The sequence below is a fragment of the Rhynchophorus ferrugineus genome, unplaced genomic scaffold (genome assembly GCF_030347505.1).
Source record: "Rhynchophorus ferrugineus isolate W39M unplaced genomic scaffold, kcgeb_rfMv2 rfM3, whole genome shotgun sequence".
Lineage (NCBI taxonomy): Eukaryota > Metazoa > Arthropoda > Insecta > Coleoptera > Curculionidae > Rhynchophorus > Rhynchophorus ferrugineus.
The window spans coordinates 11,525,413-11,541,806 of record NW_027472582.1 but is presented as its reverse complement, the minus strand read 5'-3'; the positions used below and the strand labels follow the sequence as shown (position 1 = coordinate 11,541,806).

The 16,394-nt window shown below is 32.8% G+C and overlaps 1 protein-coding gene and 1 long non-coding RNA gene across 10 annotated transcripts in view; one reads left to right on the top strand and one right to left on the bottom strand.

Moving 5' to 3' along the window:
* The window catches only part of LOC143193733 (ephrin type-B receptor 1-B), a 615,182-nt gene that overhangs the window by 586,540 nt on the left and 12,248 nt on the right, over positions 1-16,394 (top strand). For all 9 annotated transcript variants that reach the window (XM_076400076.1, XM_076400075.1, XM_076400077.1 and 6 more), the window contains one exon: positions 15,316-15,461. In XM_076400076.1, the coding sequence (XP_076256191.1) occupies positions 15,316-15,461 (146 nt within the window). The remainder of the gene's footprint in view (positions 1-15,315; positions 15,462-16,394) is intronic.
* Positions 1-16,394, bottom strand: part of LOC143193735 (uncharacterized) — a 58,659-nt gene that overhangs the window by 41,917 nt on the left and 348 nt on the right. The gene's annotated exons all lie outside the window — the stretch shown is intronic.

Below are 16,394 nucleotides of genomic sequence, written 5' to 3'. Positions count from 1 at the left end.
AAAACGGCCTTTATTTTTAAGTTAAAAACTTTACTTTATAATATATTGTCTGATAGCTATACACAATCTATTTGTTTATTTATTTCTTTATTTAATTATTTATTGTTTTACTTTTAATACGTACATTTTAAAAAGTTAATAAAAGCCTCCAAAAAATAAGAAGACTAAATACAATATTAATTAATTAATTACACTTCTCTAGAGTTATCTTCACTTTTTTGAATAGTTTTTCCTTTATATCTTTGATATCCCTGTCTGATAATTTTTGCAGACTTATAGTCTAGATAATCGTTCACTTTTAGCGTTATTATTTTTGTCCAACTACTCAGTTCGAAGAATTAAGTTGTACTTTATTGCATGTAATATACCAACAATGAAGATTCGTAGCAAAAATGTTAATATTATAAAATCTTATGACGAAAATATTCAGTAATACCTTTTTACAACTATTCTAATAAGTACTTGTTGAAAATCCGGGATGGCGACGCCACAAGCCGAGATTTCTCGCAATCGTAAAATGCAAAAAGAACACGGGAGAAAGGCTTTGTACAATTTTTACGACCTAACAAAGTGAGATATTAAAACTGCTATAAATCTTTCAGCTACCTATTGTTCCGACACTTAATAAAACATCGGATAATGCCCGAAGAATAAGCAGGGCTGTTATTTAGATAAGTTCATTTGTAACGTAAAGTGTTCCACCGTTCTTTTTATCGCGCCAAGATTGAAAAACATTAGTTATGGTTGGAGCTTCTCTTTCTACATTCCTACATACACGTACCGTGTGTTCCGTTATTTCTGTGATTATTGAAAGTATGGGTAAATTTTGGGTTTTCAATAGTTTCGCTTGTAAAAATTGTATAAATGTGTTTTTAAAAAAGTTTGTATGTTCGGTTGTATATTGTTTCAATGTATGTTCGCCGATTTCTCGGTCAATTATGGACCAATTTTCAAACTTGTTTTATTCGAAAGAGTTCAAAGGTGGTACAAAATTTTCGCATATTTTTTTAATCTAAAATAATCAGATATTTGTGTATAATGTTGTTGCTGAACTACTGTGACCGGAAATCATTCAGTGCAAAAGCCGATCAGAAGTAGCCATATCATATGGGACACCGTAGAAATATTGCAGCCAACTTATAGGCCTATATGGTGTAGTGATTAGAGTGTTTGGCTCACATGCGTAGGTCGAGGGTTCAAATCCAGGCGGGGGCAAGGACCTTTTTGTTGTTATTCTAGGTTGGATAGAAAATTTTTCAAATCACCTAGGCTACGTAGTGAACCCTGCGGCCTGAAGTGTTCCTTAGTGTTTTATTCCTATTTTTTCTCATACGTGCTGCACCTTTACTTGATCTACCCATTCTAATACTTAATAGAGTAACTGCGTAATTTATCTAATACTAAAAAGAGAAAAATAAAATATTTTTAACAAAAAATTGAACCGACTTCAAAAATAAATAAGGAACTCACTAAAAAGTAAAAAATAATCAAACTTAAATTTAATAAATATATATATATATATATATATATATATATATATATATATATCATGAATCTCCAAACGCATGTGCCAACATCTTGTTCCCTTCCCTGTAGTCTGACGCTAGCGCCACCTGTCGATAAGAATCCGCGATACCCGCAGATCAATTATTTATCCGGCAAACGAAAAATGCAGGCCCGTCTCTCGTCCGACTCAATAAATTTTAATTATACCGATATTAATAACGCTCGTTAGGAGTATGCAAATGAAATCTGATATATAGAAACATCAGCGGACCGGGCAACACAAAACAAATACAATTAAAAAGAAAAAGGGATCTAGTTGTGGCTGAAACATCGCTGACTGATTAACTCATTAGTAAATCCTTTCGGAGTCGCTGCTGCTGCGAGATAGTCGCGCCGGATAACGAAATAATATAAACATAGTCTACAAATTGACGGACGCGATGGGAGAGACAGTGCCGTCCATCGAAAAGAAACTAATCATGTCCCCTAATCCTCCTATGACAATTATGTTTTGATCTGGTACCAATAACAAGTGTTTTCGATACTATTCACTTTGACCGCGTTGTTGAATACAGTTTACAATACTTTATTAAACTAGAATAAATACATAGTTTAATACACCAAATAAATACAGACCTAAAGGCTAAAAGATAGACCTTCAATTAAGTATGACACAAAGAGCAACAGGTTAAAGTAAAAGGCTTCTACCTCATTCGCACTTTCAACTACCGAAATACAAGTTCGTATACATAGAGAGTTTACTGAAAAAAATGATGAGGAGGAGATAGAATACATAATAATAATACATCAAATATCTAAACTCCTCTAGGAAGATGGTAAATAATATGTAAATATTTTAGGAAAAAGCACATTTTTATTAAACGGAAACAACTCTGACAAAAGATAACAAAACATTACCGAACAAATTAATAATTTGGTCCTCTAAATCTAGTATAACCATGTTTCATTAGCTCCAAAAGGATAACGTATTCGATGCTCAGCACTATGTCTAGGGTTGACATTGCCAAATTATTGTTTATTATTTATTATGTTTATTTTATTGCCAAAATTATTTTTAGATATGAAACCTCAGAAACAAGGAAAAAACACCTAAGAAAGGCATCTCAGCCCTTTAAATGATTACTTTTTATCTTTTCATAATATGGAAAAGTGTAATATGACTATTAACATTACACTTTTTTTCATATTTTTCGTTGATACTCCCTTCCAATTTTTTCATTCCATACATCATTGCTATTAAAAGCACTACAGTATCTGTATTTAGTCCATTGCAGTTCTCAGTTTTTATATTTTTAAGGACTCTAAATTTGTATTCGAAAACTTTAAGTAAGGACATTTTTCTCCACGTTTTTAAGGCAAAGCACTTTACCCCAGTAGTATTCACCATCAATGTTATCTTGATGAAAATCTGATGGATATAAAAGAAAATAAAGAATAGCTGAAATCAAATCCCATGGTAATGTGTGAGACACATTTTTATGTGTGTTATGTTAAATCACCAAGACACAACAATTTAATTACTATTTCTATAGAATTATTAATGTAACACAAAATCTAAATATTATAGATTTTTTAGTGGTTTCTCTTGATCGACCGTATGGATCGACTCGAAAGGAATGTACCCCCATTAGAAAAGGAAGTCAATATTAGTCTATTCAAAGTTTTTTTAGTAATGCATCATGGATATTTGTGACGTTGAAATATTGCAACGTTACCGCATTAACTTTGAGTTTTAGTTCAGATTGAATTTGACAAACAAAAAAATTCTAATCTAAATAAAATTATTGAACAAAAGTATTATGAAATATCATTTATTTTAACATTATAGTAAATCTAATACATATATTAGCGAAAGATTTAAAACTACAATTAAGACACAACTATAATAGTTTGTAGGTTAGATTTGTTTTGTTTACATTTAATTCTTTTCCACATCATCCATGAGGTATAATTTCTAGGCATGAGGTATAATTTCTTTCTAAAATTAACAACTGTATATCTGAGAAACGTATTTTACTTTCATTTGAGAGCATATTTACTTTTCGTTTACTTCTTGTTTCCTTCAATGGTGTGTTGACTTGTCAAGTCATCTTGGTATCACTGTATATTTTATTTCTTTTGCTACTATCTGTGTCAACCACCAAATTAATCACTAATTCTGTCTAACGCATTTACCATATCTACAAAACAGTTAATATTCATTTTCTCGTCATATGTCCTAACCTAATGCTCATGTTTAATTTTGAACAATTACAATCATATTTATGCATACAAATCTTTCACGCCCTACAATACCATTCTCTACAGTTATATTCAATTAATTATGTGCATTCCTTTAGTTTTTTCCACTCTCATCACTCTGTCTCAGGAATTTCTAGCATTGCACAGCATTATCACATATCCTGAAAGTTTCCTTCAGTCACTTTCACTTTCCCACACATTGTCTAATTCAATCACAAAACTGTTAATTTCTAATCTGTCTGAAACATGTTCCCAATTCCACCATTTATCAATTACTTCCTCTGTATGTCTAATCAAGTCCATCCAAACCCAAGGTGTTATGGTTGACAATGCTTCCTTCCACATATCCAAACAGTTTTTGATGGAATATCCTTATCGACCAGCAATATATCTGCCAAGAGTGCCACAATGAACCATTTTGAAATATCCAAGTTTCATCAAGATACATAAATTCAAATAGTTTATCTTCCTTGGTCTTATTTTATGCCTTTAAAAATTTAATTATTTTCAAGGTAATGTCTGGAAGTTCTATTAAACCTCTCCGAGGGTTATCTTTACACCATTTAAATCCTATACCCTGTAAGAGTGTAAAAAAGCATGTCTCACATCCCTCAAAAAGCTGCATGTCCCTAATTCTTTTATGTATACTTTTCAGACAGGCAATTTTCTCTAAAATAATTTTATTAAATTATATTTATATCGATAAAATAGTTTGCATACTCACTGTTCTTATATATTTCGTATATTTGGTCTCGAATAGAGCCAATATCAAGATGGTCAAGATCCGTCACCCACTTTGTATGTAGACAAGTTTTCTTGGGTGAATCTAATTTATTATTCTTCTTTTGTAAGCTTCCTGTGAAGTAATATTACTATTAGAACAGTAATATTTAGCCCTGCAGAAACCCGCTAAAAACATTTTAAATAAAATTGCAGGGACTTATATTATTTAATATCATCAATAATTACCTCTGTAACGGAATTTACCCGCAAAAGGTGTCCTCCATTATCTCGTTCCTTTTCGAAATAACCTATTAAAGCCGCAATCAATTTGTGACTCTGAATATCTATTGTTTTCCGCATTTTCAAACAAAGTAATATGATATATTACGGAGCGACTTAAATTTATCAAAATAAAGGGCTAAAATAATGCTTGCCGGTCTATAACCTGTAGCAATTATAGCCATAGAAAAAATAGAAATTTCACGGTATAGGCGACCTTGGGGAAATGTTTTGTTTAGTTCAATCAACTGTAGCGCTGCGATCGCAAATTGTGATTGGCAGTTTAAATTCCAGGTGCCGCCACTAACATGAAATGTGATTGGTCGATCAAATTGTGTGAAATCAGCATTTTCTATGGGCGTCCTATTTTAAACTAACCAATCAAATTCGCGTTGTCAGCGCCGCCAATGATTGGACTAAGCGAAACTTTGCCCCACTACTTACCATTGCAGTTGCACACCCCTGATTATAGCTAATATTTTGAATAATTTATCGTCCTACATCTGATAACCAGACGGCGACCGGCTGTCAAGTGTATGAAAAATTCTTGAAAGCAATAGTGATAAGAGATTTTAACTCTTACCTATAAATTATTGGGGCTGTATAATTAACTGTAGTTTTTAGATATGCTATAATGTTAAAATAAAATATATTTGATAACATTTTTGTTGAATTATTTTATTTAGATTAGAATTTTTTTGTTCAAACTGAACTAAAACTCAGAGTTAATTCGGCAACATTGCAATATTTCGACGTCACAAATATACATGATGCATTACTAAAAAAACTTTGAATAAACTATAGTTTATTCTGTTCTGTGGTTTTCTATGAAGCATAGTGCACATGCGGACTATCCGGAGATATTTGCTAAGTAATGTATACTCGAGAGGACACGTCCGAGTTGAGACATCGACGGTTCTTCGACCGTTTACGCGCAAAAATAGACGAGAGCGCGTCAGCCCGTGAGATAAGAGTCCGCGTTTTCTAACGACCGGTTAGAGAAAACGCGCTGCCACTTCGCCACCGCGGATCGAATCGAACGAGCCCGCGCCGGAAATACGAAAACGCCATTTTCCACATGGCTTCATGTCGAGCTCCGGAATATTTGCGATAGCGAACGGATAATTGGACGGATTATTATAATTACGTTGCGAAATAGGAAAAATCCCCGTTTGCTGGCTGCCAGTTTATCATAGGTCTTGTCGTAAAATGTAGACAAGTCGATAGGGCGAACAAAAAAGTCTTCGTCGCATGAAGTGAACGATCGTTTTAAATTAACTCGTAGATTTTTCCTAGTTCTCATTAATTAAACCCTAACTTTTATAACCATGCACATTTAAATATAACAGTTAAATAAAACACTTTATATACTTAATAATTAATGGCACTTTAACCAGGTTTTCAAAGGTTATGTCACTTTTGACATTTTTAGGTTAAGGCAAATTTCTTCAACATTTTGAAACTCGACTTCAAACTGATCAGTTGGTAGTAGTTAAAATATTATTGTAAATAGTTAAATAGGTTTAGGTAGGTATTAAGCAAAATTGTGTGTATATAGAATATAAAATACGAGTAGTAGATAGGTTAAATAAGTTTTTTTGTTTATTTAATTTAGTTATTACAACGATTATTATGTACTTATTTTATTTTAAAACTTTTTTTCTGTGTTAAAAATTTAAGTTTAATTTTTTGCTATTTAGTTAGTTCCTTATTCATTTTTTGATTCAATTAATTATTCATTATTATTCAGTTCTTCAATTACTATTATTCAATATTTTTGTTAATGACGTCGGTTTAATTTTTATATTTACAGTTAGCTCGTTTATGCACCACATAAGGTGCATATTTTATGTAGTGGTAACCACTAACAATTATGTATCCAAGTAATTTATCTTACTTTAATAAGAGAGCATATGTAGCTTTTTAGCTTTAGTTCTTGTTTCCTTAATGCAATGTTTTCTGCAATGCTGTGTTTTCTTGTCAAGTCATCATGATATCACTGTATTTCTCATTACTTTCTTCTTTTACTACCTCCGTACATTTTTCTTGGTAAAATTAGATTTAATCACTATATTCTCTTTTATAAATTTGGCGTAACTGCAAAACAGTTAGTATTAATTTTCTCCTTATACATTCAGTATCCTGAACAATTACACACATATCTATGCTCACAGATCTTTCACACTCTGCAGTACAATTTTTCACAGTCATCTTACGTTAATAGGTGGGTATATAACCTTTAGTTGTTTGCACTTTATTACCTTGTTTTGGCAATTGTCAGCATTGAATAATTATCCCACATTCCTAAGACACCTTATAAATTTATTAATTTATGACACGTTAACCAATTTTGTAATAGTAGGTACTTTTGACATTTTTGATTGAAAAATTTCTTCAACTTTTTAAAACAAGAAAATCTGTTTAAGTTTAAAACTAAGTTTTACGCGTATTAATCGCCAGATGGCCAAACTTAAATACTATTGGACATCTGAATGAAACATGTTGAAAACACGTTAAAAACACTAGTCTGGCCATTGTCATGTTTAACAGATATATAAGATTTTTAATTAGTCCAATAATATGTAAATTATATGTATTCAGTATTAATGAAAAATTTTGCATTTCTTTTGAAATGCCATTTGGAATTCTGTTTTTTCTCATCCCTCAAAGCAAACAAGGCTTGATTAATATTTTTCTTATCACAATGACTTATTTGAGATGGTCTAAGCAAATAATTGTATTCAAAATACTGACAGTTGCTACAATATTACACCAATACATAGGATCAAGAAAAATAAATTTGTATGTGGTCTGGTATCGACACTTTTTTTCGCCGATATATTGATATGTTTTTAAAAATGACATATACTATATGTTTAATTATTAACATTTTTAGGTTAGATTTTCTTCTCAGGATATTTTATTGTGGCTTAGAATTTCCCAGTGGTACTCGTTTAATTTCGGGTTTCAGGTATTTTATTTGATTTAATAAATCATATTTCTACTTAGAACTATTGTTTGTTTTCAATCTACTTTCTAGTATTTTTTTAAATTTAAAATTTTATTTTATATGGAACAGTTATACCTGTTCATGTTGTGTTATCAATTTTTCAAAATCGAGCCCTATTATATCCCGGACAATATCGTATAAATCGATATTTTCACGTATATATAACCAATTTTAAATGAATAGTCTCAATTTGTGCATCACCATCCGTTTATTTATTTATGTCATATGGACTTGAACGCGTACAACAACGACTTGGTGCCGGGATATCGGGAAATCGATCGCATTTATTGTTCTCCTGCTATATCCTGGCTTTTTATTAAATTTAAATGCGATTTTATCAATTAATTTTTAAAATCTCCTAGTAGTGATATTGATAGGACCATTCACGATCCTATATGATGAATATTAATTAACATCAATACACAGACCTTTCAGACCAGACGTAAAATGGAACGCAACTTGGTGACGTGCCGCAGCGTGAGTCCCACCGAGTTTTTTTTTTTCAGTCACGGAACCTGGTCGGAGATACCCGCAAGAATAAGCGAGTTGGACTGTCTCTGGGCTACCCACCAAACCCCACCCTATCAACTGATCCAATAACCCTAACTGATATTTCTTACTATTAGTAAAGAGGGTGTCCGTAACCGGTAACACCGTTAAGAGACACTGGGGTCAGGCAAGGATATGGCGTCGTTATCACACCACGCAGCTTGCAGTACATGAGTTAATTGCTCGCCGGAGAAGTTCGAGACAATTTTGAGTTAGAGTACGACGGGTTAGTGTCAGCTGTGATAGAATGAGGCCACGAAGAGCCGAATAAGTTATTGGCCTAAAATATCGGCCAGCTCGGAAATACATCTATTGTCCGAGAGACGAAGAGTGGAGAAATATCTCGAGTAGAGCTCGGATATAAGATCGTGAACTTGGGGGACGTCCGTTTCTCTATGAATTTGATTATTTCTGACGAACCAGGGGGCATTGATTATTCTCCTGAGAATTTTGTTTTGAAAGACTTGAAGACTTTCCACCTGGCAAGGAGAGACGTATTTTAGGTAGACACTGGAGCCATATAGAACGACTAATCGATCCAGCATGTTGTATAAGAGAGATTTTATTAAGAGAGGAAGCCTGCTGGCCCGGTTGATGAGCGAGAACAGCAAATTAACAATACACTGACCTTTCTGGAGGGACCTTTGAATCCGGGAGTTCCACCTAAACTTGCGATTGAAGACAAGACCGAGATAGGTGGCTTCTTCTGACCATGGGATTTCGGCGTTCTCGATTTCAAGACGGCGAAATGCTCGGTGCAAAACGCTTCTTGCGGAAGAAGATGGTCTGGGTTTTCTGTGAGTTGACCTGCAACCTCCAGAAATTTAACCACTCCCGGCGAGGTTTTGTAGGTTTAAAGAACGACAGCTTAAAGTCGTCCTGCGGAACGCACGGTGAGTGTTTAAAAATGGAAGAAGAATTGATCGAAGCTGTGCGGATTCGACAATATTTGTATGATACAAATCATGTAGACCACATGACTACATCACCTACAGCAAGTTCAAAGGTTGGCAACGCTGGTAGATTCGTACCATGCGATTCCCAGCTATTAAGGACCACCACGACGACGACTCGCTCTCTTTTCTTTTCTCTACCCCCTTGTAACAGTACCACTTCCACAGCGCTACCGTATTTCCTTTACCTTAACCTAATATCCTGTCAATTCTTCCGCCGACCACATGTGTCAATACAAATAGAAATAAACAAGTATTTATTCAACTAGTGTTTTCAGTTATCGTGTGAATTCCTTCCACAAAATGGTAGTAAATGTTCGGACAAACAATCGCATCGACAGCCACAAATTCCGACCGACCAGACGAACATTCCTACAAAAATAAATTCTCCGTGAGTCTTCTTTTTCAATACAACTTCTCAGTTACCTTTTACTAGCCATCTTCCCAATCAGATTCCAGTTCAGTCATTGTGCCTGACCTCATTGCAACCCAACAATGATAATGTAACGCGTTATTACGTTCCGAATAAATTTCCCTGGTCTACGATACAATTTTCCATTCTCGCAAGCAGCTATTACCGATATTATGACTTAATTCAACCACCGAACACAATAAATTTCAAGTTAATAAAAATTTTCGAGCCCACTTTCCCGCAGCTCAAAATAAATCACCGCGTTTATTATGCAGCAGGCAATGTAAAAATGCAAACGACCTTCTCTCCCGCGAAGGAAATGTTTTTCTTCTCAGGGACGCTTTAACAACTCAATAAGACTTGACGTGTTAAGTAACAATCAAGGGCGGATTAGAATCTAAGCCGGCGACGATGAAATTGCCCCGGAAAAAAATGAAAGTTTCCCTTCTTGAACCTCCATTCTGTATATTGACTGATGTCACGACTGGTAGGTACATATTGGTAAACAGTATTAGTTGTCATATCGTTTATTATCGCGCCGTTTCTTGATAATATTAATGTTATGAACGTGACGCACCTTCAACAAATACTAATCGAATATAATTTTAAATTCTTAGAAGCAACAAAATAATTTTTTGTTAATTTAATAATTAATATGCGTTATAATCTCCGTGCTTTGTTATCAGATTCCTTTTTTTATTAATTAGTCGTTTTAGTGGCATAGCTTTGTAGATAATATATACAATATTTATTTTATATGTAAAATTCATTGTTTAAGTTATGTTTTAACTAGCGTTGGGAATTATCGACTGAAAACAGTCGAAAGTCGATAGTCGCGAAACAGTCGATAGTCAAAAAACTAGCAACTGAAAATAATAATGCACGGTTCGACGATTTTTTCAATTAATTGTGTCAGACGAAGATGCACCAATCCTTTCCTGTATAAATTGTGACAGAGGAAAGGACGGATATAATTGCTTGGAGCAGTAATATACAGGATAATTTTATATGTGCTTATATTTTCCCACGATAGTATAAGCAAGACGGAGATGTACATATTCCTTCACGTACTAACTTTAAAAAAGAAAAGGAAAAAAATTACTGAATGCTATTATCGTGCAATTAATAATTTAATTTTAAAGAAAATAGAATTACTTTTATATCTGAATGTTTTGTGGATCTGTAAAAAGGAATGGAATTTTTCTATGGATGAGAATAATACCCTACAAATGTTTTATCCTATTTTAATATGTTAACTGCTATTTTTAAATAATATACTATCATAAATATAGATAGTACAATAGATCTTAAAAAACCTAAGAAATAAAGATCTACAATAACCATAAGTACTAAATAAAAATTAAACATATACCTGATCATAGAAAAAAACTAATCCATGGCATAATTAAAAATGATCGCACAATAATTACTAGAGTTTTTTTAATAAAATAAATGCTTTATTTATTGTCGAATTATTATTTTTTAACAAAAATCGAGATCCAAACCAAAAAGTCACTCAAAATAAATTACCTATTATTGCCATAAAAACAGTCAAAAGTATTTTACTATTTATCATTCACAATTTTAATCTTTTTACTCTATTACATTAACAATCTTGAAAAATATCGTCCCAAAATGCTGCTATATTAATATACAATATATATTTTATTTACAAGCAAATTACCAAAAAATCATAAAACTATATATATATCACTACATAGTATAAAACAAAGTCGCCTTTTCTTATGTGCAGCTGTGAGTCTTCTGTGTGTTGTGAGCAATATGTGCGCTTAAATCTTTAGAACTACGCAACGGATTTTGATGCGGTTTTTTTCAATAGATAGAGTGATTCAAGAGGAAGGTTTATATGTATAATACATGCATAATATACTAAGGCAACATTGCTAATTTTAGAGGTTTCTAACGTGATGTCGTAAATTAACCTATTTTTTAGGCTTATTTAGCAATTAGCAAAAACGCTGCCTAACCCTACGAGTTAGATCAAATTAATGTACTACAGTATTGTACACCATAAAAAGGTCTACAAAAAAGTCCGCGATGGTATATGTTTATCTTTTAGGGATAACCCACATTAACCATTTTTATTGTTTACTTTTTACGTGAGAAAATGGCTTATTTACGAAGCTATTTTAAGCAATACGGCATTAATCCTTATCGAATTAAGTACCTTAAATACAGTGTGCAATTAATATAGATCAATATGGTTCCTTACAGCATGTAAATTAAACAAATATTTTCGGAGATATTACAAATTTAAAATTTGCGTTTAAAAATGTGTAATGTAATAAAAATTGTATGAATTTAGATATTCCAAAGATAGCAGGAAATCTTCATAGTAAGTATAGGGGAAGAGGAATTGTTTTACTCCAAATTTAATGCGTGCAGGCCAAGGGCAGTAATGAATGAACCAAAAATACTGGATCGATTTTAATCATGTTTTAATTGAGTGACATAGGCATATATATTTTATGCCCGTGCAAAGTCGGAGCGGGCCGCTATGTTTTTATATACAACGTTCATATTTTTTCTGTAGTGTATTTAATTTAGTATCAGCATTGCATCCGTGCGAAGCCTTGGCGGGTCGCTAGTTAAATATAAATCTATTGAAGCATAAATTCGGCACACTTTTGTCAAGGTCGCGGCTAGGACGACAGAGCCAGAATGTTAAAAATCAGTCGAATGAAACTTGTAAAACCAAAAATAGTAACTGAGAGTCCACGACTGAAACAGTCGATAGTAAAAAGTAGTCAATTTCAGTCGAAAACTTCCAACGCTAGTTTAAACGTAAACAGTGAGTCACTTTTATTAACAAACTAAAAAACAAGGCCTTTTAAAATAAAAAGAACTTTTTTATAACATTAAAATAACATAAAATTAACATTAATTTAACATAAATACATTACATTAACATTAATATAACATAAAATTCAATTCTGCAGTTGAAAAAGTATTTCGTTCCAAGTTGATCATCTATCAATGATATAACCTTAAAATATTATCTTGTCAATCCCTCTTTATCAAAGATTCAAAGCCGTAAAGTAGTAGGGAAACAACGCAACAAGGATCTCTGGAAAAATGTTTCGCAGCGTACAGTAACTAGATGGAACTACAATCACCCTTCGAGGAATTTGGTTAGTTTAAATTTCCTTATAATTCACATTATAGGTACCAAACAAAATTTAATAAAAGCGTAAGAAATATATATAAACATATAGTTCGTTCAAAAAAACAGTGAACCCACGTTTTGTTAATCTATAAAATTCTTGTTGTATGCAGCAAATATTATAAATAAATAAATAAAGTACATCTGCCGCATATATAACTGATTAGAGGCCTGTTTATAACCTGTAATTATAATCACTAATTTTTTGAAGAATTCAGAAGAGGTTTGATCAGGCAAATTTTGTAGGCTGATTCGGTTACATGTTCGAACGTATCAGACAGCACTGTATATCTTTTTAACTAGAATAAAATGAAAAGGAATATATTATCTAAATTTAACTTCAACGTCAAGGTGACATCCAAATTTGAGGTTAAGGTTAGTTTAAAATTTAGTTTATGTATACGGTGCGGATATTCCTCTTTTCAAATGATATTACGAGCAAGCGTGAACGTTTTTAAACAGCAATGTGCGAAACTGGATACGATACAATTTTACTTGCCGCTTCCTCCACCGAAACGTTAATGCCTCGCCGCCAGCCTCAAACCCCTTAACGAAGTTAGAGCGCGTGCGTTGCCGGGAGTTAACGTTTCGGTTTCGGAAATTTAGCGAAAATAAACGTTGACATCGTTTTATGCGCAAAATAATTGTTTAATTACGCTGTCATTGGGAATTTATTTGTTCGGCAAAATTTGAGCGATCGGCCGTGGCGGTCCCACTAATAACATTATCTGAGCAAACTCCGACGTACAAACAACAAAATAGAGGATTGGTCGCTTCGGTTTTAATCTATACTGGTATGTTTGTATTGCTAAATTAATGTATTACACGTAGTTCGCTGGCCCCTTTTGTGGCTAATCGTTCGTCAAACTTGTATTGGCATTTGAGTACTAACTAAAATATGCACAGAGATGACACCGCTAGTTACAAAATTTACACTTTATAATAAATATTCTTCAAACGGGGCACTTTATCTCTGGAGCTCTTAACTTTTATTATATATCGTTATAATGATGAATGGAGAATATGGAGATCCCATCGAAAACTTTCCGGAAAAAAAAGAGCCATAAAATTTTACTGTCTAAAAGCTTTTTATAATTCATCTATGCAAATAAAAATATCCAGATTTATACCCTTTTGTCGGCACAAATAAAAATATTACCCTGTTCCTAATAAAAATACTTTCAAGGCATTATCAACGACCTATATTGCAAAAAAGCTTTCAGCAGACAAATCAATGACAATATATCTTTTATGTCAGTGTATTTGTGAGCAAACAAATGCCCTTATGTACCGCGCCGAGGGTAAGAATATTAAATTTTGCATTTTTTGTCGTATTATATTTGCTTTTATTGTCAGATCTCGACGTAGACAGAAGGACTCTACTTTACCGTCTCTCAGATTTACAAACAATTCCCGATCGAAAGGGTAACGAGATTGTGTGCATAAAACATTTCGCACCCTCTTTCGAACCTTTTTCCCTATACTGGGGGAGTGAAAATAGTTTGTCTTCTATCAGACCTAATGCTATCGTTAGAAAAATCAATTCCTATCACGTTGACTAGTAAAAATTTATAGTTATAGTTTTCTGTAATATTAGGGTTTGAAACTAAATTCCATAGATGGCACAACGATCACATAAATTTGACAATATAATTCAATATATTAATAACATGTTATTGTACTGTTTGAATTAAAGTAATTAGAGAAAAATTCACCTGTGAAAACATGTATCAATTACCAACTGAATGTTAATTAGAAGAAAATTATGAATAATTTACGAAATAGTGCAGTAAGAAATTTTATTGAATAAAAAAAAGCGTAAAAGCATTTCGCAGAATATCAAAAATATTCTTCGGAAGGTATAAAACGAGATATACCCCATATAAGTAAAAAATATATAAAATCGGCCGTAAAACTTTAGTATCTGAAAACTCCAATAATCGAATTCATATACAACCGGAATTATCAGAGATTTATATCTCTTTTCGAGCGAAAATAAAAATATCCCGCTTCTAATAAAAATACTTTCAAAGCATTACCAACAAGCTTTATTACAAAATGGCTTTTCGAGGGCATATCAATGGTTATATACCCTTTATATATGTGTATCAGTGTGTGTGTTTGAGAGCAAACAAAACAGTTAGTCGCCTCGCCGAGGGAAACCGTATTAAAAAGAGGAAAAGCATGCTTTTTTCGTTACATCGGTATTTGCTTTTATTTTCATATATCAGAAAAGGCACGAGTCATTTTTTATTGACCAATTTAGTCTCGGCGGGCATGCGATATTACATTTTTATAGTCTATTGAAATAATGCAGAAGATGGGTATAAATATACTAGCGCAAAAAAGAATCATTACAAAGTGTATGAACGCCTTTTTTTAATTTACAATTTCCCCTGCTACCTTAACCATATTTGAAACGTTGTTTTCTTTTCAGGACGAATAGCGGCTGGAGAGGGTAGATTCAACTCAAACAGCGAAGTCAATATAAACACCGAAGTGAAGAGTATACCTGTTACCAAGAGGGGAGTTTACTTTGCTTTCAGGGATCAAGGAGCTTGTATATCGTTGTTAGCAATAAAGGTAGGTGCTTGTTTTTATAGCAATAGTTATCCTTTAAATTGTTTAGCTTACATTTGATTCGACAACATTGGATGACTTTAACAAAGCCCCATTCAGATTTCCCTTCGTGTTAAACTTTACTGAATCCATTTTATGTGATTATATAGTACAATACATCGTAGAATGACTTTGTACAATATATTGATTTTATTATACTTTGAATTTAATATAATAAGGAATATAATATAAAGTGTTTGCATGTATTTTGATCGGCGATACCTATTGGTGAAAATATGAAATATCGATGTGTAACTAGTAAATAACCTAACCCAACTGTTAAATTCGATAGTTTTGACATTTTCTTACAAAAACTTGAAGTTTTCTTTTAGTATTATTGAGTAACTTAGTGTATACTGTATGCTAATTATGGAGCACTGAAAATTGTTTCAAAACCGACCTTCATAATTTTTTTTTATATTTAACTTGAAGAAATCTGCTTCGGAAGCCCATTAAACGCTTTTAGACACTCATGCAGCAAAACGCCACTTCATATTCTCAGATTCTCGGTTTTGATTTAAACGATTTAAAAGTGGTGATAGAGGCCGAAAAAGGTTCAAAGACAATGAATTGCCAGGCTTATTGGACGAACAGCCAACTCAAACTATCAAAGAACTTTTAGACAACTTAGAACTTGACAAATCAACTTCTTGAACTACCCAACAAAATGGGGGATTGTTTTATTGCTTGTCAGACAAAACAGAAACAGTTGGCATATAGTGACTGCCGAAATGAATCCACTACAACAATCCCCAGTCTAAAAAGTCATGGATTAGTCCAGAAGAGCTATCCATATAGACATAAAACAAGACATTTTTGAAAACATGACCATGAAATCTTATATATCGCATATATGGTGAGATCAGCACTGTGTAATTTATTACTAGTTACTAAAAC